The sequence below is a fragment of the Cariama cristata genome, unplaced genomic scaffold (genome assembly GCF_000690535.1).
Source record: "Cariama cristata isolate BGI_N322 unplaced genomic scaffold, ASM69053v1 scaffold36693, whole genome shotgun sequence".
NCBI classification, from domain to species: domain Eukaryota; kingdom Metazoa; phylum Chordata; class Aves; order Cariamiformes; family Cariamidae; genus Cariama; species Cariama cristata.
This window is the reverse complement of record NW_009610785.1, coordinates 1-25,955: the sequence shown is the minus strand read 5'-3', so window position 1 is coordinate 25,955 and position 25,955 is coordinate 1. Positions and strand designations below refer to the sequence as shown.

Genomic DNA, 25,955 nt, shown 5'->3' with positions numbered 1-25,955 from the left:
CTAAAATGGAGGGAGCGCTGTGTAATTACTTCCGGACACCAAGACTGCCAACTCCTGGATCGACATCTCCTTGTTGAGGTAACTGTTGTACTGAGCCATGGTTAGCCTTCCACTCTTCAAGGCATCCTCAATTGAGAACTCTCTGCCAGACTTCCTGTCGAGGATCACAGATGATTCCCCATTGGGACCCTTTATTGAGATCTCCTCCCAGTCACATTCCTGACTCTTCAGTTTGACGAACAGGCTCCATTCAATGAGGCCAAGCACATGAGCTTCCTCTGGAGACATTTCTTTTCCTGTATCGGGGTCAATGACCACAATGGAGCGCCTCAGGTGGTTCTCTCTTTGTTCCCTCTTGATAGCTACTGTCTTGAGGCGATTCTGGAGTTGCTCTATCTCTGCATCTTTTTCTCTGGATAACTGCTTCAGATCATCTAACTCTCTTTCCAAAGCTTGGAATCTGGATTCCAGGTTTATTCCACTGTCTACGTGGGTCATGTTTCTCAAATCCCGAGCCTCTGTTGCTGTGAGTTCAATCTCTGACTGCAGTCTCCTTGTTTCCATCAGCAGGTTCTGTTTCTCAAGGTGTAGTTTGTGGTTTTCCTCCCTTAGTAAGTCTAGCTCTTTTGATGACTTGGAGTTGTTGAATTCCACCTCAGACAGCCTGGTTTCAAGGCGGTTGATGTCTGCATCTAGCTCCCTCTTATGCCTACTTTCTTCCTCCAGATTGCTCTTCAGCTTTTGAATCTCGTACTCCGTGTCTCCTTTGTCCACTTGGACACTCTCTGAAAAGACCACTTTCTCTTTGACTTCCATCCTCTCCAAAGAAAGGAGCTTCTTCCTCAGGGCTTCTAGTTCAGTTTGCAAGACTTGTCTCTGGTGCTTCTCTTCTTCTAGCTCCAGCTTGAGGAGGGAGTGCTCCTTCTCTTGCTGGGGATCTTGCTGAAGGATCACTTTCTGTTTCACAGTTACTCGTTCTGTTGTCTCCCTCTCCTGTTCTTCCAACTCATTCAACCTAATCCTCAGCCTCTGCACCTCCAGTTCAGCCTCTCTGCGGGCCTGTCTCTCTTTCTCAAGTTCTTCTAGCTGATGCTCTAGCTCAGACCGCCTCCTCTGCAGCTTGCGGAGTTCTTCACGGAGGCAATCAATTTGCTTCAGCTCGCTCTCAATGCTCTGAGAGAAGGAGTTGACTTCAGCTTTCAAAGCAGGGTCTTGCTCGTACTTCACTACTTCCTGTTGGACCACTTTCTCCTTCACCTGGGAAAGTTCTTCCTCCTTCTGTCTTACTTTCTCTTCTTGGAGTACCCGTTCCCTCTCCAGGTCAATGTGTTTCATCTGTTCATCTGCCAGCTGCACTCTCAGAGACTCTACCTCCTCTCTAGTCTTGGGGTCTTCCCGAAACTGCAGAATTTCTTGAACAATTTCCTTTGTGTGCACTTGAGGTTTGGTATCTTTCAAAGCTTGTATCTCTTGTTTCAGCTGGTAGATCTCAAGGTCAGCTCTTTCAATTGCTCCTGTCCTCTCTATGATTTCATCCCGGAGTCGCTGTAGCTCCTTTTCAGTTTCTGGATCATTCTTGTATTTAATGACCTCCTTAATAACTTCTTTGACTTCTACCAGTGGCTCTCTGTTCCTCAGAGCAGCCAACTCATTCTGGCAGCTCTTCAGCTGTTCATCACCACCTCGGTATCTCCTCTCCTGCTCTACCAGCTCCAGACGAAGGTTGGCAACTTCATTTTCAGCCTTGGGATCTGGGCGCACGATCTCACGCACTTTCTCCTGGACAACCACCTTGGCGTTCTCTTCCTCCAGGAGCTGGATCTTCCTGAGCAGCTCAGCCTTTTCCCGCTCGTTGGAACGACCCTTGGACTTCTCATCTTCGTACTGGCGTCGGAGCTCATTCACCTCTCTCTCAATGGCCAAGTCTTTCTCCACCTTCAGCACCTCCTTCACGGTAATTTTGCCCTCGGCAATGGCCCGTTCCTTCTCAAGACGTTTGAGCTTGTCCTGGAGGAAGCTGAGCTCTTCCTCGTGCTTCTGCCGAAGGGCACTCTCCCTCTGCTTGTTCTCTTGCAAGATCCGGAATTCCATCTCCAGCTGGGGATCGTTCTGCAGCTTCAGCACCTCCTTCTCTGTTACCTTCTCCTGCTCTTTGTTCTTCTCGCTGGACAGCACAGCAATTTGTTGGCGTAAAAGGATGACTTCGTTCTCTCTGGTTCCTTCCTGCCTCCTGAGCTCTTCCAATTCTTCTTTGAGCCTCAGGATTTCATTGGCTTGAGCCTTATCTTGTTCAATACGCAGCACCTCTTTCACTATATACTCCTGCCCTCCTTCCCTCTTCTCGTGCTCCAAAACACGCAGCCTGATTTTAAGAGCCTCCAGCTCATCCTGGAGCAGCTGGTTCTTGCGCTGCTCTTCTGCTAGGTTTTGTTGCAGTTTGTGGAAGCTCTCCTCCAGCTGAGGGTCAGGCACTTTCTTCAGCAGTTCTTTCTTAACAACAGTTTCTTGGGGCTTCTGGTTTTGCAGGTGGACAATGTTGTTCTGAATGGCTTTGATCTCTGCTTCTAGCTGTTGCCGACGCTGAGTCTCATCCTCAAGCTCTTTCTTCAACTTCCAGACTTCTTCCGCGGGCCTTACGGATTTTTTGGTCTGGACAAAATCTTGCGTCACTTGAACCTCTGGTTGCTGTTGTTGAAAAAAGAACGTGTAGTCAAAAAACCCCAAATAATCACACTTTTGGTGCTTATTTTTAATGCCTCCTGCGACAAAATGACAGGAGAAAGTTGAGCTTGGTTATTGGAGGTTACTTATTGCAAACGCCGAACAGGGGGTATTTGCAAACAGGCTGCTGTTGAACTGTTCTGTGGATTCCCAGCCTAAGAAATGCTTTCTGTGATGCCTGTTGCTGTCGGAACAAAGCTTTTAGCCATGAGGGACGCTAATTCTGGCATGGGTTTGGCAAAAGAAGCGTTAAAAATGATGTGCTGCTTCCTAGGGTGAGTGGGAGGTGGGGCTGGGAAACACAGAGGGGTTGTCTATCTGATTGAAGTGTCTGCTGATTTAATGATTTTGGGGGCATGAAACACTAGCTAGATTTGTTTCCAGTTCAAGTTGTAATAGTAAAGGCACACGTTTATATTATTTACACGACTGTCCTTGCAGTATCACATTGCTGCTTGTGATCGCTTACCTGCCGCAGGAGGCTCTGAGCAAACTCCAGATTCTGCAGCCTCTGTTTGTTCACAGCATTTACTTCGGTGAACTTGGCTGCCAGAACAGCTTCCTAAAGAACAAAAATGCGTTGAGAAGAGGTGGCAGGCCCAGGGTTGCTTGGTCAAGACTTGCTGAATAGAAACAACAGGCCCTAAAGAAGTAACCCTGGGTGCTCTTCTAAAAACCTTCTACAGTGGTGATCTGTCAAGCTTTGGGAGAGGAGGAGTGATTGTCATGTACACACACACTCATGGTGATATTGTACGTTTCCTACTCAAGATATGCAAAAAGAGATGCAGCTGAGGAAGAACTGGGTGGACACTTTTGCCTGCCTTGATCGGCAGGATGAGTTTGAGGCAAGCAGCAGACAGATCCTACATAAATAAGTAGCTTATGGCCTGCTCTCGTTGTATTTCTGTCTAGTGTGCAGTCTTTGGTGGTGAAATCTTGCTTTGTTTGAAAGTCTGGAGAGGGGAAAAGCTTTCAGGTTTTTGGCTTTTCTCCCTCCCTTTCCCCTTTCAGAAAGTGCTAAATCCAGCATTTTCCTTCTCTCATTCTTGCCAGCCCAGCCCAAAAAACCTGATGGGTTAAGAATGATGAAAACTCCCTTTTCCCCCTGATTCTCTGCCCTCCCCTGCAGTCCCCTATGGGACCAAGGTCACTGCTGACAGTAAATATAACTGCAAACTCCCCATTGGTACCATCAGCTGTCATCTGCTTTAGCTGCTGTAAGCTACCCCTTATTTACCTCCTCTTTCACTTTCACGGCTGGAGACTGAAGCCTGGGCTTCTTGCTCGTATACCCGTTCCGGCCGTTCTCTAGGTCGAGGATGGACCGTAGCTTTTCGGCTTCCAACTCATAGTCCTGTGGAAGGAAGTTGCCAGGAGGAAAGTGCGATTACTGGGTCCCCTTCATGCACAGGTCCCACCTAAATCCTGGCTTTAATGACTTCTTCCCTTGACCTGTGTTTTAGGTGACTTGCTGAGGTTGGTGGGACCCAGGGCACTGTTGGCAGGACCTACCAGCTGGTTCCAAGTTGGGTACTGCCCTGTGACCATAACAGCAGAGCTGCAGGCATGCGCTGACTTTTCAGTTACCTTACTGATGCTGGGCTTGGAGTGGAAACTGTATTTTCACAGACAATAAATCTGAGCCAGTTGCCATGCTAATGGCCACATGATGTCAATGTTAGAGTAGATGCAACTTGGTTTTAGGACATCAGTTGACTGAGCAAGGGCACTAGGCTTTCTTTAGGTGGCTCCTTGTAGGATGTAGGTGATTCTGCCCCTCTACTCCACTCTGATGAGACCCCCCTGAAGTACTACATCCAGCTGTGGGGTCCTCAGTACAGGAGAGACATGGACCTATTGGAGCGAGTCCAGAGGAGGCCACAAAAATGATCCGAGGGCTGGAGCACCTCTCCTATGAGGACAGGCTGAGAGAGTTGGGGTTGTTCAGCCTGGAGAAGAGAAGGCTCTGGGGAGACCTTTGAGCAGCCTTCCAGTACCTAAAGGGGGCTTATGAGAAAGATGGGGAGGGACTTTTTAGCAGGGGCTGTTGTGACAGGACAAGAGGTAATGCCTTTAACCTAAAAGAGGGTAGATTCAGACTAGATACAAGGAAGAAATTTTTTACACTGAGGGTGGTGAACCACTGGCACAGGCTGCCCAGAGAGACGGTAGATGCCCCATCCCTGGAAATGTTCAAGGTCAGGGTGGATGGGGCTGTGAGCAACCTGATCGAGTTGAAGATGTCCCTGCTTATTGCACTAGATGACCTCTAAAGGTCCCTTCCAACCCAAACCATTCCATGTTTCTATGTTAGTTCTCTCACAGGCAGAATTGCAGTCCTTACCTTCACTGCCTGCTGGTATTGCTGAGCTGTGGTGGTGACCTTCTGCACCTCCTGTTCCTTGCTTGCAATGTCACTGAGGAGCACCTGGCATACACAGAGATATATGTCAAAGGGAATACAAAATCCAAATGCATCATTCAGCGTTTTTGAGGGTTGCCATTAAAATTACAACGCTGAAAATTACAACCTTCTCAAGCTGCCCTGCTATGTGTAAACAAGGCACAGGCAGGACAGTGGGACCTTATAGCATAAAAATAAATAAAGCTAATAAGTATTTATATTTTTCTGTTTCATGTTCAGGAGCTATCTAAGTTCTATTCCTTATCTTTTAGTGTTGTTCATTCTCCTCTCCCTGTGGAGTCCAGGGTGCTCTCAAAGAATTACCGCTTGGTTCTTCAGCTTCATTTCCACTTGCTGGATGTTGTCAGTCTCCTGCGGCTCGTAGTTAGGTATGTTGCACAAGAACTGGTTGACTTTGTCATAGTTGGTGCGGTAGTTGGAATAGGCGCTTTTTGCTTTCTGCAGGGTCTGTGTTCTGTAGGGGAAATCAGCTCAGCTTCAGTACTATCACATCTCTTGTGTCTTCTGCAAACACCTCATAACCCCTCCCTGCTTCCCCTGCTCCCTAGAGACACAGATTTGAGGCAGAGTTGTTCTCTTGCCAAAGTCCCCATCTCTGTTGCAAGAGCACTTAATCCTAAAGGTTGCCCAGATCTACCCAGCCAGTGCATGCCAGGATCCTCTCTCTTCGTCCTTAGACCTCCCCAGAAGCCCTTCTGCAGCTCCCCATTTCCATGATGGTGTTACGCCTCTTCCAGGTTCAGTGTGGTTCCAACTCCACTGTAAATATCCTGGCTCTCCTGGTTAGTCCAGTCCTAGCTAGATCCCGTCCTAGAGTCTTACTTGTGGTCAATTTGCTTGCTGAGGTTGTTGAAGCGCTGGTTGAGTTTGTAGAGCTCGGCTTCTTGCCGTTCAATGTCAGGGCAGTGCTCCTGGAACTTGCTGGCCAGGGTGTTGGAGCATGTCTTTGCCCTTAGCAAGTTCTGCTCTGCTTCGTTGAGCAGGAACCTTTTGGACTGGAGCTCGGTGCCCATGGCCTGTGGAAAAGGCAGGAGAGAGATATTCTCTGGGATTGCATACGTACCAGGTGTTTGTCACAGTTCCCCATCAACTCCAGCAACCGCACTGGAGCTGCAGAGGATGCTAAGGAACTGCTGAGCTGCAGTAGTGCTATGAGTTGTAGACAAAAGCAAGTTAGAGGCTTACATTGTAAGCAGAGCCATCTGGTAAACCTGATGAGGAGAAAAGCTAGCTCTTGCTCCCTTCTCCACCTGTTAACCTTTAAGAGCAAGCATACTATGTGCAAAATATTTGGTGCTCCTGATGCAAGCCTTAAACTCTCTTCCTGCCAGTGCAACAACTCCAGAAGGAGCTGTGAAAGCTTTTGCGTGCTAGTCTGAACTTGGGGACTTGATGGAAGAGCTGAAAAAGGACAGAAAATTCTGGCCTAGCCAGTTCTTGGCCTTTCTATAGCAGAAGAATTGCCAATTTTGGTTGGTAGCTTTTCCTAGCGATAGCTGTTCTCAAAGCCTTGCTAGGTCCATCTCTTCCAGAATTAGGCCTCTGTGTTGCTTTTCCCAGGCCATTTTATCCTTCACTTCTCCATTAGTCCCTTTATCAAATCACAAATATTCAACTAGCATTTGACTTCTGGTTTGGGGATGGGAACAGTCTGGATTTAAAGTAGGTGGGGATCGCTGCAGTTAACATGAGGTCTCATTTGTAGCTGGGAGAGGCCATCCCTTTACCAACTGATTCAAGCTTGTGAGCTAAGCAGCAATTACCCCAGCTTTTGGAAAATGGTTTTGTATGTGGAACATGTCAGTAAGGTAGAAAACTGGCTGAAGAAAACACTCACCAGCAGCTCTTCTTTCTTACGGTCTAGCACCTGCAAATCCTCTGGTACCGTGTCATCTATGACCAGTTTGTTCTCGTAGGTAGACAGCAGGTCTCGGCCTTGTTGGAGGCTCCTCTCGAGGTGCGTGGCCACCTCAACTCTGTATGGACACAAGAGGAAAGGTGTTTAAGCACGCCTGCACCTGTCTCCTGCAGGATCCTACGTTATGCCGGGCTCAAGCCGTGACAACCCATGACTTACTTTTCTTGGGCAGCGCTGAGCAGCTGGACCACACGGTCGTACTTCTTGTTGGTATTCTCCACCTTGTTCTTTACCAAGGTAGCGCTGCCAGTGTTCGGCACTGATTCGATGAAGACCTTGCTCTCCTGGATCTTCCTTGTTTTCTCAGGTTCAATGCGACGGACCTCATTGGTGATGTTCTGCAGTAGGAATAAAGCCTTTGTAGGAACTGAACTACGGCCTTGTGGCTATAAGGAAGCTGACCCTTGGCTGTCCAGTGTGAGAAGGGAGGTCAGGGCTGAGAGCTTGTGTTTGGCAGGGACAAAAGGATATTTTCTGTTGACTTGTATCTCTTCTGGAGCAGGCTAGCTAGCCCTTAGCAAGGAAACTCTGGCTGGGGAGTGGTTTCTCACCAGCTCTAGCTCTGTCAGAAACGTGCTGGACTCATCTGGCTGTTGGGCCCTGCAGCTTGACGGATGAATTCTTTCCTGGACATCAAAGCACTGCAGACAGTTGGAGCAATTTGCTTTCACTTCTGGTGGCACTTGGATTTTGACACAGCCCTCGGCAGGTGATGTAACTAGGACCTGAACTTCCTCCTAAACTGGAGCCTGGCTTAATTAGGGGTCTGAAGGAAAGGAGCAGGATGCTACCAGCACCGGAGCCTAGCAGAGCAGGTCCGCAAGGAGAAACGGTGCCCTGGACCATAAGTGTTTTCCTGCTCCTTTCTGAGCAGGTGATGGCGGTGGCAAAGTTAATGTCTCTGCTGTGCTCAGAATATGGGCAGGATCAAAACTTGAGGGCTTCCCTGTCTTCTTCACAGCCCACACTCTGCAGCCATCACCTTTTTCCCGTTCACCCTTTCTGTGACCAAGCTGGGCCAGGAGCAAGGCAAAGGTTTTTTGGCTTCTGAGGCTGCATAAACAGCAGCTCCCCATCTCCACTGGAAGAAGCAGCCAGCTGTGAGCATCACTCCATCCTTGCATGCTCTTGGGCTCAGGGAGCACTTGCAGCATACTGAGGACCACCCTGGAGAACCCGTGGCAGCACAGTCCCTGTACAGCACCATCTGTCTGCTTCCACAGCCCCGTACCTTCAGGTCCTTGGAGCGCTCAGTGCTGTCCTGCACAGCCCGACTCTGCTCCAGCGGTGGACGGAGGTTTGCTGTTATTGCTTTCTCCTGCTTGTCCAAGTCGCTGTTCACTTTCTCCAGGCCTGCCAGAAGCTGGCGTCCCCGAACTGATGCAGCATCTGGATAATGAGGGGAGACCAGGTTAAAGCTGGTTGGAAGTGGATTCTAGGCTCAAGCCCACTGGTGAGTGCAAAACTCACATCCCCTCCACTCCCTGAGACTTGCCTGCTGCAACCGCAGCCTGGCTGCTCTGCCCCTGCGTGCATCCCAACACTGTTGTCCCCAGGACCCTTAGGAGATGTGAAGCTCTAGGTGACATCCCCCATAAGATGGGCCACCACCTAAGTTCAAGGCTACAGCAGCCTTTTTGTGCCTGGGCAGGGGCAAGCCCCAAGCTGCCCTTCCAGAGCCGCACCTCCGATGCTGTCCGCCTTCAGCCCGTCGTAGCGCTGCTGGAGGATGTTCTTGCAGTTGGCAGTCTTCTCCTTCACGGTCACGTAGTGATCAGCAATTCTGCAAAACAGGACAGTGTGGGGACGAGGTCAGAGTCAGGCCCTCAGCCCCTCCATCACCCCATCACCCATCCCGGCACTGCTCCAGGAATGAGGTGCAGCTCTGGAGGGGCTTGCAGGACCTGGTCCATCCAGGCAGCCGCAAAGCAAGTGGGGGAGAGGCACCTTCACCCTATGTTGGCAAAGGGATAGAGCAGTGTCTTCACCAGAGGGGTGAGAGCAGGGGAAAGGCAGCAAGGGCAGGTACCTGCCTGCTGAGAGAGGGATGGGCAGCTCCCCCCGCTGTAATGGTCCCCCAGAGGAGGGGGGGACCTGAATGGCTCTGAACTGTCCCCCCTTTGCCAGGTGGGATCTTGTGTGCAAGCAGGAGGGTGCAGGAATCCCTCCTGGAGGAAGCCTGAGGCTTCAAGCAGGCATGGCTTTGCTGCGAGTGGCATGGCCTGGGGCTGCTGAAGGTGAGGGCAAAGGCTGCCGGGGCAGCAGGAGGGCCTGGCAGGGCAGGCTGGGGGTAACGTACTGGTCTGCCAGCGCTATTGCTTCCACATCAGGTGGGGGGATCATGAAGCAGACCCCCGGGGCGCTGATCTTGTCTCCTGAGCTGTCTGCCACTTCCCAAATGTCTCCGCTGTTCTTCTGCAGGGTGTATTGGGCTCCTCGGCTTATCTGGCCCTGGGGGACAGGAACCGGTCACAGCAGCAGGTCAGGAAACACCACCCGCCCTTCTCCACGCTGGCAGCCCTGGGGAGCCATGCTTGCAGGGAGGCAGAACTGGCATAAACCCCAATCCCTTCTCTCGGCACCCATTTGCTTCTCCAAGTGTCTGCCACTTGCCAAAAACTCACTCATGTGCCTGCTCCTCCCTCCCCTGAGCCTCCAGGTATGAAGCTGTGCCTCCTCTTGCAACAGCCACAGCAAGCAAATTCCCAATAGGGCAGAGATGAGAAGGTGTTTCCAAGACTGTGCTGTGGCTTTCCTTTTCAGAGAGGCAGGCAGCTGAGTCAGCCAGAGCTGCTCACTCCTTTCCAGGCTCCTGTGGTGTCTGCCGGCTTTGCTGTCCCATCCCTTTGGTCAACTACTCAGTCCTGCAAAGACTGGTACTGGGATGGCGGGCATGCAGGGACTGTGCCGGTGACCGTGGGCTGAGTTTCTCTGATCAGAAACATGCCCAGACATCTTCACTGTCCCAGCGCAGGGAGCGTGGGAATGTGACAGAGCTGGGCTGTTGCAACCTCCTGAAGGGTGTGTGATAGGCATGCTGTCTGCAGGGCGGATGGAGGCTATGTTTCCCCCAGACCCCTCCTGCACTGCTCCTCCTGGGCTGCAAAACCTGCTTTCCCACTGGGGTGAGCATGACCTTCACCTTGTCCCTGCTGTGGGAGACATTGCTGCTTGGGCACTGGCAAAAATTGCTCCTTCCCCAGGTGCATCTTCCATCCCAGTGCCCCCCATGGAGACAGTCCCCAGCAGCACCTCTGCATTGTTCATGGGATGAGGGAGATGTTACCTGCTCGCCTTCGTACTCGCAGAGAGCCTCCACGGGGATGGGCTGGAGCGGCATCTCGCGGCGGTACCGCAGGGGCAGGATGTGCTGGCTGCGCTCCTGCAGGGACTTCACCACTGCTTCGTACTTGTCCAAGGCCTTCTCCTGGTCCTAGCACAGGGTAATGACCAAAACTAGTAGGGAAATGTGGGAGGAACAAGCTCCTAGGCTCTCCCAGCTCGGGGAGAGCTCATATCAATGCTGCTGGGACAGAGACTGTGTCTTCTCTTTTGCTTATGCTAGTGAAAATGGCTCCTGGGTCCTGCTCTGCAGCTGTTGTGTTTCTACACTGAGTGCTCCTGCACTCTCCTGCCTACTTTTGCAGCCAGGCTGAGGACTGGGGCTGTGCCCGTGAGTTGCCATGAGTTGGAATTAGCCACCAGGCAGTGACAAGCATTCCCTGTTGCATGGTCCCCATCTGCGTGGCTGCACATTGATGGATAGCCCTGTTCCCAGCTATTGGCTCTAATTAGAGCCCTGTGAAAAGGCTCTATTTCTAGCTATGCAAGTGAGTATCCTGTAATGTTGAGTGGGATGGAGCATGCGGGAGGAGAGGGATGGCTCTTGGGAAGAGCAATCAGCTGTCCCTGGACACGTGCATCATCTAGGCCTGCTGCAGCATGCTTGGGTTTGGGCTTGAGCTTGGGCTGGGCCAGCGGCTCAGCCCTGCACAGCCCTTCCCAAGCCAGCTTGCTTGCTGGCTCTCAGCAGCACAGCAAGTTCTACAGCCTCCTCTGGCAGCAGGTCTAATTATGCTCCCACCCTTAGTGAGCGCCAACTCAATGAAAGAATAAATAAAAAACAGCCCAGTGAGCAATTACGTTGCTATGGGAGAGGCAATCTCTAGCTCGAGGGGAAGGAAGAGTCGGTCGGGTGAAGGCTGAGCAAAGGGAGGCAGCAGCGTGGTCCTGCTACTTGCCATGGAGAAAGCTGGGCTAGATGCCTGCACTGGCAGGGATGTCCCTCCATTGGTCCCGTAGGGATGCTGGCTCCTGCTGCTGCCTCCCCTGCGGTCCTGCCTGCACCAATACTCACATCCAGCTCCCGGAGGAGAGACTCAAGCTGATATCTGTCCTTGAACTCTGGGCTGAATTTTTGGTCCAGGTCTGTATCCACCTTCTTCAAGAGCTCCTGGGCATCCTTCGTGTCTTTCTGAAACTGCAGAAAGGCAAAGTCTCTTGTGAGAGAGGGTCGTGCTGAAACATGGAGCAGACCTACCCCAGCACTCTGGTCCTCGCACTGCCTAGAGCAGGGACAGTCACCAGGAGCTGCGATGGGCACCTGGACACCCAGAAGTACATGGAGAAAGGCAAGGAATCGCTGTTTCCCATGCTCAGGACAGCAGTGCTAGGGGAAAGACAACCAGGGGCAGCTTATTGCATGGTCTTTTCCTGCAGAGTTGTTAAATCCCACTTTTCCCTGCCCTCACTTTTGTTTCTTTTGGACAGCATCACAACGGTGCATGGTGTCTCCACTGCCAGTGCCAAGGAGAAGGCAGAGCCAAGCCCTGCCACACACAAGCTGCCTCCTGGGGCAGTTATTCTGGCAGATACCTACAAAATACACTGCCTGGGCTGGGCACCATGGTTCAGCTTTGGCAACAGACTCATCGCATTGTTGTCAACACGCCCAGGCTGTGGGAGAGGAATCCAGCCGGACCTGCTCCCCTGCAGAGCCTCCCTGGCTGTTGGACGCAATTTATCCAGCAGACATCTGTCTGCCTAGCTCAGCTGGGGTGCTGAGCCCTTGCGCAGGGCTCCCTGGGGGGCCAGCTCTGCTTTCTGCAGGTGTAATTTCCCCACTCGGACCTGTTCCGCTTTCAAGTGGAGTGTGCAAGGTCTCCCCTGTGCCTTGTTTTCGGGGTGAGGTACCTCTGCGAGATACCTCTGTTGTCCTGCAGACAAGGATGCCGATGCCGGAATGTGGCTCTTGAGCCTCAGCATTGGAGTGGGTGCTTTCTGCAAGTCATTCTTTGGCCAAGCAATTACTGACCTTTGGTGCTTGAGCAATTATGACTTGTGTTATATCAGCTCAAGGTGGTTCTCCTAACCTTAAAAGCCTCGTAGATTCAATCTCTTCTACCCTGTTTCCAGAGCAGCAGGAGTTTGTATTCTGGGATCTCCTGCAAAGCACCTACTATCCAGGCTGTGCAGAGCAAACAGCAGTAACTCGCTGCCCCCAGGGATCTGGCACCTTGTGGAAGTCCTCCATGAACTTCAGGTGGCTCTCTTCACAGATCAGCAGGTTGAGGTACTCCTTCCAGTCGGCGTGCACTGCTTCGATGTGAGCCTGCAACACAGGGGTGGGAGGTGGACATTAGCAGGACGCCCTACAGCAGGGGTGAGCCTGAGCTGCCCACCAGAAAGTACCAGTTTCCATCTTGAGCAAACAGCTCCTTGGCTGCCTCTGAAGCCACCCAGATGCTCTCAGGTCAGAGCTGGCATGGGAATACTGGAGAGCTAGTTCAAAGCTGGGATGCTCTGATGGGAGCGTGGGGCCAGGTGGAAGGTGGTGGCAAATCCCGCGGCCTTATGTCTATCTTCCCATCAAAGGTGGAACTTGCCACCATAATTTATCCTTTGTAGGCAGGCACAGGGTAATTGCCACAGGAATGAGAAAGATGGGAAGAGCTCCTCAGATTTATCTTGGCTCCTCTGATGCTGTTTACACACTTGCAGGTGAAGGAGATGTTTTCCGTCTTGGCATCCCGGGAATTAATGTCAAGAGTCACGTTGGCACCAGGTCCCACGCTGGAGAAGGGCTGGGTGAGTCCCCCAAGCTCCGGGGTGGGTGGGTAAGCTGGAACTTATCCCTGATGCTCACCTCGATGGCGTTCTTCCCAGGGTGATTCTGGGCGAGCAGCTGATCTCCATCTGCGTGCAGCTTGTTGATGGCCTCCTCCTTCTCCTCCAGCTTCCGGTGGATGAAGTTCTAGATGGAGAGAGGCGAGATACTGATCCCCACGGAAAGAGAGGGGACCCTGGCTGCATCCTGTGACTGAGCTACTCTGAAAGGGCCTGAACAGCTCCACAAGACAGAAAGTGTGATGCTCCCTTGCTGCAGCTTTTGCTTTTCCTTCCCTTGCAGATGTTGCTAAAGATGTGACTCTTGCCAAGTGAATGCTGAGATAAGGGAGAGGAGAATGAGGAAGCTGTCAAGCTTCCTCATTGCATTATCTTTGGCAGGAGGTAAGGATTATCCTTACTATCCATATGCTATCTATACATCTCAAAGCACTTCATGAGGGAGTGGGGGAAACTGAGGCATGGGGGAAGGGTCCCTTGCAGATGTTGCTAAAGATGTGACTCTTGCCAAGTGAATGCTGAGATAAGGGAGAGGAGAATGAGGAAGCTGTCAAGCTTCCTCATTGCATTATCTTTGGCAGGAGGTAAGGATTATCCTTACTATCCATATGCTATCTATACATCTCAAAGCACTTCATGAGGGAGTGGGGGAAACTGAGGCATGGGGGAAGGGACGTTTCCTGCCCCCATCCCGCCCCCATCCCCCTCCCCTGGTTCTGTGCCCACCTCCCTTGCTGCAAAGCACCCAGCCAGCGCGGGGCCAGGCTGCGGGCACACACGGACCTCGTACTGTTTTTTTGGGGTAGTCCAGGTTGTGGTCACTCCAGTCATAATGGGTCCTGTCCTTCGCCTGCTGATCCAGCCAGTAGAGCTTGTTGGTGCAGCGCTGCATGTAGTCCTGCAGGGAGTTCAGATCCTGCTGCCGCTGCTGGGAGCCGGCCTAGGAAGGGTCAGAGGGGAGAGCTCAGCCCAAAGCTCCTCTCCATGGGTCCCCTTGGGGTGCCTGGCCACCTCGGCAAGGGACCCCTGCAAAAGGGCTCTGCCCCTGGGATCCCAGAGGTCTCTTACCAGCAGCTTCTGGTATTTGGCTTGGAAATCACTCGTGTATTCCTGGTAACAGAGAAGCAGCAAGGCAAGACTTAGGAGTGTTTCTTTGGAGAGTGGTGGTCTGGTGGGGGCTTGATGATGATGTGGGGTTTATAGGATTTGCCTCATTGTAAAGCTAGAGTTGGCGGACGACGCTGAGCTCTGAGGTTAGGTGTGGATCTGGCTGCCCACCCAACCTGCTTGGGGCTGTAGCAGCTTGAAGGTGAGGGCATCCCACCATCCATCAGCAGCTCAGGACAGGGCCGACCCTGCAGAGCAGCAGGGAGAGGGGCAGGAGAACTAACCTTGTTGCCTTCCTTGGCGATGTGTGGGCCGATGGCCATCACCTCATTGTGGAAGATGTTGTGCTCTTCTACTTGGCTGTTGACCAGTGGCAAGTCGGTCCCGAAGCCCTTGCTGCTTAACGCGTCCTGCGGCACACAGGAGTTGGGGTTAGTGATGGGGGAACGGGGTGCAGCGGCTTAAGACCTAGGAAAATCCTCTTGGAGGTGGCCGTGGAGCTGGGCTTGGATGGGCTCCAGTGATGGCAGTGTGCAGGCGTCTGGGAGCACATGGGTGAAATCAGCTGTGCTGGAGGGTGGCCATAGGAAAGCCAGTTTGGGGATTTTAACCCTTTTCTGGTGTAGGGAGTAGGATAAAATAAAAAATAAGGGCTACAGAATAGAGCCCAAAGCAGGTAGTGACTGGGGATGCTAAGGCAAAGATCCAAGAGGAGAGGCTGAGGCTTGTTCAGCCTGGGGAGGAGAAGGCTTTGGGGGGACCTGACAGGATCCTTCTTATAAGGTTGTCAAGAAAATGGAGCCAGGCTCTGCAAGGTGGTGTGTGGTAGAAAGATGAGAGATGACAGGCATAAATTGAAATGGAGGAAGCGCAGACTGTGTATAAGGAGAAGCTTTTCCACTCTTAGGACAGTGGGGTGTTGGAGAACGTTGCCCAGAGAGGGAGTGCAGTCTCCATCCTTGGATGGAGAAGGGCAGAGGTTTACCCAAGCTCACCCAGGAGGTCAATGGTAGGCTGAGCCTACGAGCCCATCCCCTAAAGGCCAGGCTGGCACAGTCCCCTGTGGCCCCCTGATCCTCTGGAGCTTTTCCTTTCTTAGGCCAGCCGCTGCCAGCGGTGCCACTTTGAGCACCAGTTCCTGGTGCCAGAGGAGCTGGCCTTGTCCCATCACCTCTGCACCCTCCCCTGCCACCCAGCACCCCACCTCCTTCCCATGCTGTTTGCTGTTCCCAGTATAAAGCTGTCGAGGTGGTTTCCAAGAGCATCTTTCCCCATGGAGAGATGCACAAGGTCCAGTGTTGGTGCTACTGGCCAGGCAGTGGCACTCATGGTCCCCTTGGTACCTGTTTCTCCTCGATCACTGTTGACCAGTTGACCTGGGGCTCAATATGCTGCAGGGGGAAGTTGTAGATCTGGTCATGTTTCATGCGCAAGTTTGCCACTCGCTCCTTCAGCTGCCGGATGCTGTGGGAAGGGAAAGATCAGGGTGGGATGCAGGGTGCAGGCATGGGCCAGCATTAGCATCAGTAGCTGTAGGTGATCCTCTTCCAGGCCTCCATGGAGAAGGGGGGACTGTCCTTAGGGGACCTCAGAGAGCCAAGCTCTGCCAGGCGGGCTGGCAGCAGCCACGTTGTGCAATCAGCTGGGGAGGGAGAGGGCAAAGGTTCCTGTGCACCCGTCCTCTGCCAAAGGCTGCTCAGCACATCCACCAGCTCAGGGCAGGCTGGTGCTGGGGGAGAGCATGGTCTGCCTGCCCAGCGGGCAGATACCACCCCGCCATGCTTTGTGCAGAGCTGCCATCAGCAGACGTGTACCCGTTCTCACTCTACACGTGCCTAAGGATGGCTGTGGGTGATGCATGTTAATGCCAATTGGGATGCAGAGGAGCCCATGGTGACCCCCAGCTGCAGGGAGGAGCTGAGCAGAGCCCCTGAAGAAGTATCTTCCCACCCCACAAGGCTCTGGGGACAGGTCTCCCCCACCGTACTCACTCTTCTGTGATCATGTCACCCTGGGGGTGCTTCATGTGCCGGGCAATCGCTGCATCCCCATCCAGCACATAGAGCAGCTTGTCGGACTCGGTGAGTTTCTGAGCAGTCAGGTCCTTGTACTGCGCTAGCTGGCATGCCTTGATCTTGTGCAAGTCCTGGGCAGGCAGAGAGTGGGGAGAAAGGGTCACGAGGGGAAAATAAATGGCATCCAAGAGGTCATCCCACCATGCTGTCCCTGGGCACCAGAGATGGGCAGGAGCTCTGCCATCTCCTGTCCTCCCAGTGATGTATTTTGCTTTCCCCTCGCCTATGTCAGCTCCAAGGAAGGGCTGTGGCTCGGGGGCTGTGTGACCTCAGGGTGCATTGTACTCTTTGGGAAGAGGAGGATGGTTCAGGCCTCTTCTCCTCTATCCTAGCTGCCTGCTGGGCTGCATGTCCAGGGATGCACATCCCCACTCTGCACAGTGCTACCCAGCCCTGGGTAGGGAAGAATTTGGGGGGCCCCTTCCCTGTTACACCCTCCCACCTTCTTCCCATGAGCTGGGGGAACCCATGCATCCTTCCATGACAGATCATCGTGGCCCAGGTGCCCGCTGCAGGGCAGGGCAGCCATGCACACATGCCATAGGAGAGGAGATGAGGCTGCAGCGAAAGAGGAAGGGCTGTGGCAGGGGGACAGAGCTGCTCAGAGGAGCCCGTGTGCGTGAGGACACGGCTTGCTTACATTTTGCATTCGGGAGTCGGTCTCCACGATGTTTTTCTCCACCTGGTCAGCATTTTTCTGCAGTCGCTCTATGAGCTCAGTCAGCTCTTTGCTGGAGATACTGGGGAGAAAGAGGAGGAGAAAGAGGGGGACTCGTCACCCCACAAACACAGCCACAGCCCTAAGCTGCTGCCAGCATTGCCCTCAGGTTGCCGTGACCCCAGGGAGTGGCCGGGGGCCAGCTGAGCCTGCCAGGCCCTCCAGCTGTGTGTGACTCACTGCTGCCTTTCTAATATTTTCCAAAATACTCGGCTGCTCTGCCAGGACGGGGTTGGCGGATGGGGATGTAGTGTCTCCCGCACGGTGGAAAGGGGAGCGATGCCGTAGGCGAGCCTGGGCCTCCCTTGTCTTCGGAGCAAGGAAGAAAAGAGTTGTTTGTAGAGGACAGGGAGAGAGGGGCGTCCTGCGTGGAGGTGGAGGAGCCTGAGCAGCTGAGAGGACCTGGACCCCAGGCATGCAGGGGAGATGGCCCATTTGAGGCTGTTGCATGCAGGTTGTTGCCCATTCCCCGGGGGGAGCCCCTGCCTGCAGCCCTATGTGCACCCCACGCTGGGGCACAGCCCTGCCTTGGAGCCCTTCCATGCCATGGTCAGGGCTTCCTTGCTCTGCAAGGAGTTATTCACAATTTAAACCAAATAAAGAGATGGGACAGCACACATTGCATCTGCCTTTCAGTGCTTTGTCTCTTGCTAGGCAGTGTTTTTTGCTCCCAGGGTGACACTGATCCAAGCCTCTCTGTTTTCAACTGGGCTGGCAAGGGGCAGGGCCAGCCCAAATATTCACAGCCCGACTGCAGGGACGGCTGAGCTAGAGCAGAGTCAGAACAACCCGTGACACAGCTTTTGCATTGCTGAGGTTATTTTAAACATTTCATTTTCTTGCTGTCACTTTGGCTGCAAGGAGAGGTTGCAGCATGCCAGGGCCAGCTCCAGAGGACCGTGTGCCAGGCGATGCCCGCAGCTCTCCAGACCTCTGCAGACCAGAGGCAGAAAGCAGAGTGTGCTCCCCAACAGCCCCTGCAGCTGGAGGGTTCATAGAGCCGAGGCTGGTGGCAAGGCTAGGGCTCCTGTCCCAGCTCCACTGCTTTGCCATGTGGGCTTAAGCCAAGGGTTGGCTCACTCCAATCCCAGCTACCTATAGAGTGGGGATAATGAACCTTAATGACCTTGTTATGTGGTGGTGGAATTAATCTTTATATGGCACTTGGAAGTGTTAATTGCTGTTATAGCTGCTGGTAGATGAGTTGTGTGTCTCTTGCAAAGGCTGAAGGGCAGCGGGGCAGGCTGGAGTGAGCAGAGCTGTCTGGTGGAGCACCAGCATCCCAGCCGTGCTTGCTCATGGTGTGGAGGGCTTCTGCATCCCCAGATGGACAGCCTCATCCAGCAGCTTCGTCAGCCCAGCTCCAAGGGGTCCTGCAGCACCTATGCCCTTCATGGGGGCAGGGGTTGACCATATCAGCTTCTCCAGGACAGCAAGAGGCATGTCCTCCTGTCTTCCACAGCGTGGTGGGCCAAAGCTGAGAGTGGACGTGGCTTGTTGACCAAGGCAGTCCTCTTCCAGTGCTTTGCCCTGGCTTCCCTGGATGTGTACCAGTGCTCAACTACTAGCAGGTAAAAGCAGTATGTGGCCACATCACTCTTGTGCACCTTAGGGACTGCATGCACTCTTCATCAGGGATGTCTCAGCTTGCTGCCTTCCCAGTGTGGGCACTGAGGGGAAAAAGCTTGGTCAGCCTCCCTCCTGGCACTGGTGCTGAGCTTCAGGACGTGTTCCTGCCTGCCATGGTGTTATCACTTTCAGTGCAGCAGAACGAAACAAAACCCAGCTCTGGGCTTGTTCGTCCCTACCTCAAACCCTGCCCCAGGCTGCAGGAGCCTCGTGGCATCTGACAGATCCACAAAAGTTCGCGCTTCCGTGGGAAGTTCTGGCGTGGGCAGGATTTACACTGATTTTTTCTTTTTATAGAAGCTGCGTCATCAGGACAGTACTTGGCACCGTTGGTGGTTTGTGTCTGCTGCTGCTGCTGCCTGGCACCTCCTGAGGAGCGGAGAGATTGCTGTAATTTACGGGCCCTCTGACATCAGCAGAAATGAACTGAGTGGGCATTTCTGAGCAGAGGAGCAAACGAAGGGGTCGTTGTGAGTCATGCAGCTGGCTGCAATAATTGAAAGGATGAGTCTCATTTTCTGTTCAATAATCACAGCTGGAGGGTGCAGGGTTGCACCAGGAGATGAGGCACAGGTTTCTTCTAATCTATGTCCTCTCATGTAAAACAGGGAAAACATCAGATGAAGTCAGTGGAGAGAAAGTTGTTTGAAGCTGGGCAACTAAATGTGCTGCACGTGTTTGTTTCCTCAGGTGATGGTTGCGCAGAGCTGGCATCTCCTGCATCCTGAGAGAACCTGCAACCACCAAGGAGCCTTCCTCATCTCTCACTGGAGGCCACCTGAGCTTCGAGGGTGGGAGAGGCTGATGATTACCCAGATGGGAGCTTGGGATGCTTTGCTGCAATAGCCGGGAGCTGAACCGGCATTGAGTGGGGCTCAGGAAGAGCTGGCAGGCCTTGTTGGCTTGTCTCCTCTACCTTGGTCTCGATGTTTTTTAGCAAGCCCAAGGATGAATCTTCAGGGTTTCAGTAGATCTGTAGTATGGATGGAAAAACCATCCCAAAAAGCAAGAGGTCTGAGGCTTTTCTGGTTCTGGTTTTGACTGAAGCTGCTAAATTTTATGGAGGAAATAAAATTAAGCTGGGGACCATTTGGGATCCATGGCAATGCTGCATTTCAGCCACAGCTTCCCGAGCTCTGCCCAGCCTTTATGCTTGCTTTGCATCAGCAAAACTGATCTCAGGTGTTGCACTCAGCAGTTTCCGGCACCCGACCCTCTTACTCAGGTACCGGCTTTGCCAGGCCAGTTTGGGATGGGGATGACATGTCTGGGTGAGGATGCGCCCCTTGTCCCCTTCTCCCCACTCTTCCCCCAGGTCTGAGCCATGAGTTCTAATCACCCTGCTGCTGAGCCAGGGCTGCCTGCACCCTGCCAGGTGGTAACCAAGCAGGTTTCCCTGTGTCGGAGAGGATGGTTTACCCAGTAATCCAGAAAGTACTGTGTCGATGTGCAGTATCTGGGTGACCAGAGAAAAGAAAACGCAGAGCTTGCTCGGAGCAAGCAAGGACATGCTCGATTATAATGTGGGCATGGCTCTGCTGCTCAGCCTTGACTTTCCTGACGCATGCAAGAAGAGCTGTTTGCTCTCTCCACCTCTGCAGTTTACGTGAGAGTCACCGGTGGAGCTGGTGACTGTCACCAGCTGAGGTTTTGGTACAGGGAAATCAAATAAAAACCTCCCACAGGAGGCTGGATCATAAAACACCTGCTGCAGCATCGGGGGAGCTGCTCCTCTGCACCCCCTGTGCTGAACACGGCGTGGGAGGGGAGGTTGGTTTGTGCTCCAGCTCACCCCCACTGCTGCTTGAAATGCAGAAATAACAAGTGTGCAGAAATAAATACACTTCTGCGTTTATTTCTGTGTTTATTTCTGCACACTTACCACTTTTCTACTGCTTAACCAACTTGGACATTACTGGTAGGAGAACATCAGCTCTATTAATAATCTGCCTGTCCCCCACATAGCTGAGTCCTTGCGAATAAACCATGGGGACGAGCGCGGTCCCTGCATCTGTGTGGATGTCAAACAGGGTGCCAGAGGGATTGGCTGGGGAAAACTGAAGCCTAGCCAAAATCTCGGTGCCAGGGGATAGAGGAGGGATAGAGGATGTCGGCTTCCCCAGGCCCTTCATCTGCTGAGAGCAGCACAAGGTGATGGGTGAAGCGGTGAGGAATCCTTGGCCAGCCTGGAAAAGGTGTGTGGATGGGATTTGCAGGAGACTGCTCTTTCGGGAAGCTGCTGGGAAGCGCCACGGGTGCATCTGGGCTTTGGAGTGGAGCTGCTGGCTCCACTGGCAAAAGGCTGCGGGGGCCAAAAAACAGACAGGAGGGGATGGCTGGGAGCATGGAGCAGAGCTGGGGAGGGAGAAGGGCAGGATTTGGCCACAGCCCAGGTGGGAAGAGCAGTGCATGTGAGACTGAGCGGAGGCAGGAGCAAAGGTGCCCAGGGCATGGCCCTTACAAGGCTCTGGCAGAGGGAAGGGAAATGCGAAGCTTTTCTGCTAAAATAGATAAGTCTTTGTTGGAAAGATGAGGAAAAAAAAAAAAGCCTGGAAAAACTGGCTTTGCCATTTCTGGAGAACTGTAACATTTTCTGATCAGAAAGGAAAAGATTATATCACTCATGAAAAGCTGCCCTCGGCAGAAGCGTTATTTCTTTTCAATGCTGCCTTGAGCAGCCATAGCATCACCAGGCTGGTGTGAAGGACCCAACGTTATTCCCGTAAGGAACAGGAGGGTTTTTTTTCAGGTTTCTCCCAGCTGGGGAGCTGGGAGGAGGCAGCTGCTCTGTGGCAAACATCGCTTCCTCCATGTACCACAATTCTGACCTCAGGTGATGCTTTGTTTCAGAGGGGCTTGGGTTTTTCTTAGGGTTTTGGTTGTGTGGGGGTTTTGGTTTAGTTTGGTTTTTTGAAGAGAGGTTCTCAACAGACAAATAGGATGGTAATTATATTGGTATGGAAACTTTGCTGCTAAAAACTGGACTTTTTTTCTCTGTTCCTATATTTTTTTCCTCTCTTCCCATTAGGTTGCACCCTCACTGATAAGAACACTTTTTGGAGCAAACTTCCCCGAGGCCAGCATCTCTGGGTTTGCACCCTGGCTTTGCACTTGCTAGCAGGTGGTGGGAAATCTCTTTGCTTTCTCCGTTTCCTTTTCCCCCCAAACAAAGAGGCTATTCCACCAATCCCCCCAAGTGAGGATGTTCAAATAGATACTCCTGGAATTTTGACTGTTCCAGCTGACAGCGGTCCCTCAGAAGGCTCCTGCTGGGAGCTTGTCCTGTGAATCAGGTACTTGCTGGGAGGGTTAATGGGAAGGGCTCTGTCCCGCTCCTTCCCCGCGCGCAGCGATGCTGGCTGTGCCCCTGCTCTCCTGCTAGGAAACCTTCTCTGCAGGTGGGACTGCTCAGCCAGGGACAAGCAAGTTGGCTGAGGGTGGGGTCTGAGCACAGGTCCTGGTCCTGCCTACTGCATCCCGCTACTGGGATGCACAGACGGTGCATCAGGCAGTGACCACCTACTGCTGGTCTCAATTCCATCCGCATTTAATTCCCATTTATACAGATTTCATAAAAAAACATACCCATGTGAGCACTGCTGCTGGAGACCGGACTTTAGGAAGGACTTAAAACTACACAAATCCTCCAGAAGGCCACAACACAGAACTATAAATGCCCTTGAAGTGCCCCGAGCCGCAGCTACCACTGCATGATGTTCCCTTGCGCTGCTTATAACAACACTGGAGTGAAACTGCGGCAGAGCAGAGGGCACAGGGGCTGGGCTACGGCTACTGTAATTTACGTTTCGGAGAGATTAAGATCTGGCCCAAAACTCCAGAGCAGTGTGCCGTCAAGCTACCCATGTTAGGGCGTAGCTGGACAGCAGGGTTGCTGGGCTTAGTCCAGCTTGTTTCAATTATATTTATCTTCCCTTGTAGTAACGGTGATATATGATTGTATTGTGCATGGAAATTAAAGCAGAAATAGGCCAGGTGAAGGCGAGGCTTGCTGTGCTGTAAATACAGAGCAGCTCCCCTGACTCACCTGCTGTCTGGTCCTTCGTGCTGACTCCAGCCCTACCAAACAGCCTTAGAAATGGGTGCCAGCCCTGCAGGCAGAGCCCTTCCCGCTTCTGCTCCAGCTGCCTGCACCCCCTTTTAGATGAGGACTGGGTCTCCTGACACCATTGTGGGTCTCCAGGGCTGGGAGCCCTCCTGGATGGATGCACTCACCGGGGACCCCAAGGATGAACATTTTTCCTGCTGGTGGAGGGGTGAGTTTCAGCAGCGACTTCTCAAGGCAGTCTGTGTTTTCAACCTCCCAAGCCTGGACTTTCCAAGAGAGAAATCAACACTCTGTTTTCTAAGTGTGGGAAGCGTTCGGTGAAGATAATGGGGCAGGAGGGTGGTGGTTTTCTCCCATACTATGTCCCTATTCAAGGCTTCTGCCTTTCCTTCTAGGGCACATATACGTATATATATGACATGCTAACAATACAGTAGCCATGGCCAGTCCCAGCTGAATCCCCAGGGCCTTATGCTACTGGGATGGGGGGAGCAAGAAGAGCATAAAGCAACCAAGTCCATGAGACAAAAGAAATGTCATCATCATCATCCCCGTTCCCCAGACAAGGTAGGGAGATGCCCGCACACCTACTGCCATGCCCAGGGTCAGATGTGGGTGGCTACTGAGGCTGGGGACCATAAGCCCAGGCCAGAGCTGCAGCAGATATTCCCAAGGAGAGACTTGGACCCTGGTCCTGCTAATTTGTGCATCAGAAAAACAAAACCACAGCAAGCTGTTGAGGAGCATCACTGGGGGTGAAGTAACCCCTGGTGCTGTGAGTGGCATTAGGAGGTGGATGGAGGGGGATGCGGACCAGGGTGCTTGGCACAGAGCATTGCCGTGGTTTTCTTCCAGCCAAGCCGTGGCACAGCGCATGGCCAGCACACTCCAAGACTCACGTGGTGTTGCCAAGGACTGAAAAGGATCCAGTACCAAGTCGTCTTCAAACCATCATGGCTTTGCAGGATTTAATGTCACTCCTGTTCTTTCCCTGCTGTTGCCCTATCAGAGCTTCAAAGCAGTCTCACTTGTGAGTGTGGGGCCAGCCGGCCTCAAGACGCAGAGGCGGTTGCTGCAAATAGCTCCTTCCTTGTTCGGAGAGGGGTTTGGCTCCTGCGGGGACCTGCATCGCTGGCACGGCAGCAGGGCTGGAGTGGGGAAACCTGTCTGTGCCCACCCCAACCTTTCACTCCTTGGGTCCTGGGCAGGCTGTGGGCAGTTCGGGGGGAGGTAGGGGAGCTGGTCGAAGCCCAAATGCTTTGAGGTGCTTTGGATGGGAAGCTGAAGGGCCAATTTGGGGTTGTGGAAGGGCGGCTGTCTGCATCCAGGGGGACAAAGGGTGGTGTTCACAGGCAGATCACAGCCCCTGGCTTGAGCTGCACAGACTCACAGAGGTCTTGACTCTCCAGTGCTGCTCATTGAGATGCTCCCATCACGGGAAGGGCTCGTTCCAAGGCTGAAGAAGCCACCAAGACTCACAGCAGCTCCTCATCAGGCTATGACCTGCTGTAGGACAGCGCATCCTGGGCAACCCCTAACTAAATCAGCTGAGCTCCTGGTCCCGACTCCTCATTGCTTGCAGGAAACATTCCAGTGCCCTCACACACTTGCCAAACCGGTGCTTGGTTATTGCCCTGTCCCCGCTGTGCTTTGAAAGCTCAGTCGCCGGTGGCACCATGGCACTAAGCCCTTGTTTGAGGGGCAGCCTCTGCAACCTGGCTGCGCAGCCTTGCCGAAGCACAGGATGAGGCCAGGCTGCGTATGGTGTCGAAATCTCCGTCCCTGTTTACGGCAGGGGCGGTTGGTTGATTTTAGCAGCGTTGCTCTGTTTTTCCAGCAGCAAAACTGGGCAGGAGCCGACTGGGAGCCTGGCAGCGCCTGGAGCAGGGGACGGGGCGGCAGGAACTCCTCGCTTTCTTCACAGTCCTTCTCCAGCGAGTTGTTTAACCGGTCTGGCACTGGCTTCTCCATCTTGATGGTGGGGCTGTTTCCACACAGTGGGAGTGTTCCCTGGATTCACAGATGTTTGTAAACTCCAACACAGGAATTAACAAATTTGGACTAATGAGCACAGCCCTCCCCGAGGTGTGCGTGGACAGCTGGGGTGCAGGGAGGGAGGGTGGCCCAAGGCCACAGCCCTGAGCTGCTTCCTCAGCCAGAAAAATAAAGATTTCAGCCTGGCCTGCAGCCTTCAGAGGTGCTTTGGCACCTGCCCAGAGCCAGCTGGGCTCGCAGGCAGGGCGGCGGAGGGAAGATTGTCTTCCTCAGCCCCATCCGCCGTCGGATGATGTGCGCACGGGATACGTGGCGCTGGCTGGGCTCAGAGTGCGGCAGTGGGGACCCCAGGCTTCAGCCCCAGGGTGGGGATCACAGTCTCCTCCTGCCTCCCAGCATCCTGATGCTGTTCAGAGTCCTGAGCTATCAACCCAGCTGTGGTAGATCTCATTTTCAAGCCTTCCACTAACACCCCCAAAGACTAGAAATGCAACCGGGTATTTACACCATCCTTCGACCGTGGCAATGCTGGGGCTGGGGCCATCAGGGAGGCGTGTGCTGAGCCTCGGAGGGCTCAGTGCCATCCCTGTCTCCTCCTGCCAGCCATCCCCAGGGCAGGAGCTGGCAGCAGAGTGTGCTCTGGCCTTTGGGAGAGGAGTGTGGGTGGCTGCTCTGAGCCCACTGGCCAGGGCAGGTGCCTCTGGAGAGGGATGGAGAGGGACAAACAAGCCATGGGCTTGAATCTGCACTGGCTGTCCTGCTCCGCGTGCTCCAGAGACCCTGCAGCTCCTCTGGGAAATGCAGGACATGCTTCTGAATTGATCCGAACATCCACCTCCTTGGAAAAATGTTCCCTGTGCCACCTGCCCTGTGCAGGCAGGGGTGGGGGCCGCCCGCCTTCCAGCCCAGCTCCTGTGGCAATGCATTGCGCAGCCCAGAGCGGGGCTGAGCCTTCTGGAGGGAGGAATTTTTATGTTTTTTCCCTTTTAACAGTTATCTTTCATGGGGTGTATTCAACACGCTGCTCTGGTTTTTTATGACCAGTACAACTGAAATGCGTCCCCACCCCAGCAGAAACAGCTATGGCACAGATGACCGAATGAACACTTGATCCTGATGGAGCAAGTGGATGAAGGCTGCGGACAGCCAGACTTTTTTTTTTTTTTTTTTTT

General features: G+C 53.2%; 1 protein-coding gene across 1 annotated transcript; it reads right to left on the bottom strand.

The window, feature by feature from the left end:
• PPL (periplakin) lies at positions 1–24,759 on the bottom strand. The gene is given in 23 exon segments (XM_009697994.1): positions 1–2,685; positions 3,191–3,283; positions 3,962–4,078; positions 5,069–5,152; positions 5,453–5,603; positions 5,972–6,165; positions 6,987–7,125; positions 7,227–7,405; positions 8,299–8,456; positions 8,753–8,850; positions 9,367–9,518; positions 10,354–10,500; positions 11,425–11,547; positions 12,583–12,678; positions 13,213–13,320; positions 13,977–13,992; positions 13,994–14,133; positions 14,262–14,303; positions 14,585–14,710; positions 15,644–15,764; positions 16,292–16,446; positions 17,016–17,115; positions 24,650–24,759. Coding segments are annotated over 23 exon segments (5,334 nt in total).
• Between the last annotated feature and the right edge of the window lie 1,196 nt (positions 24,760–25,955).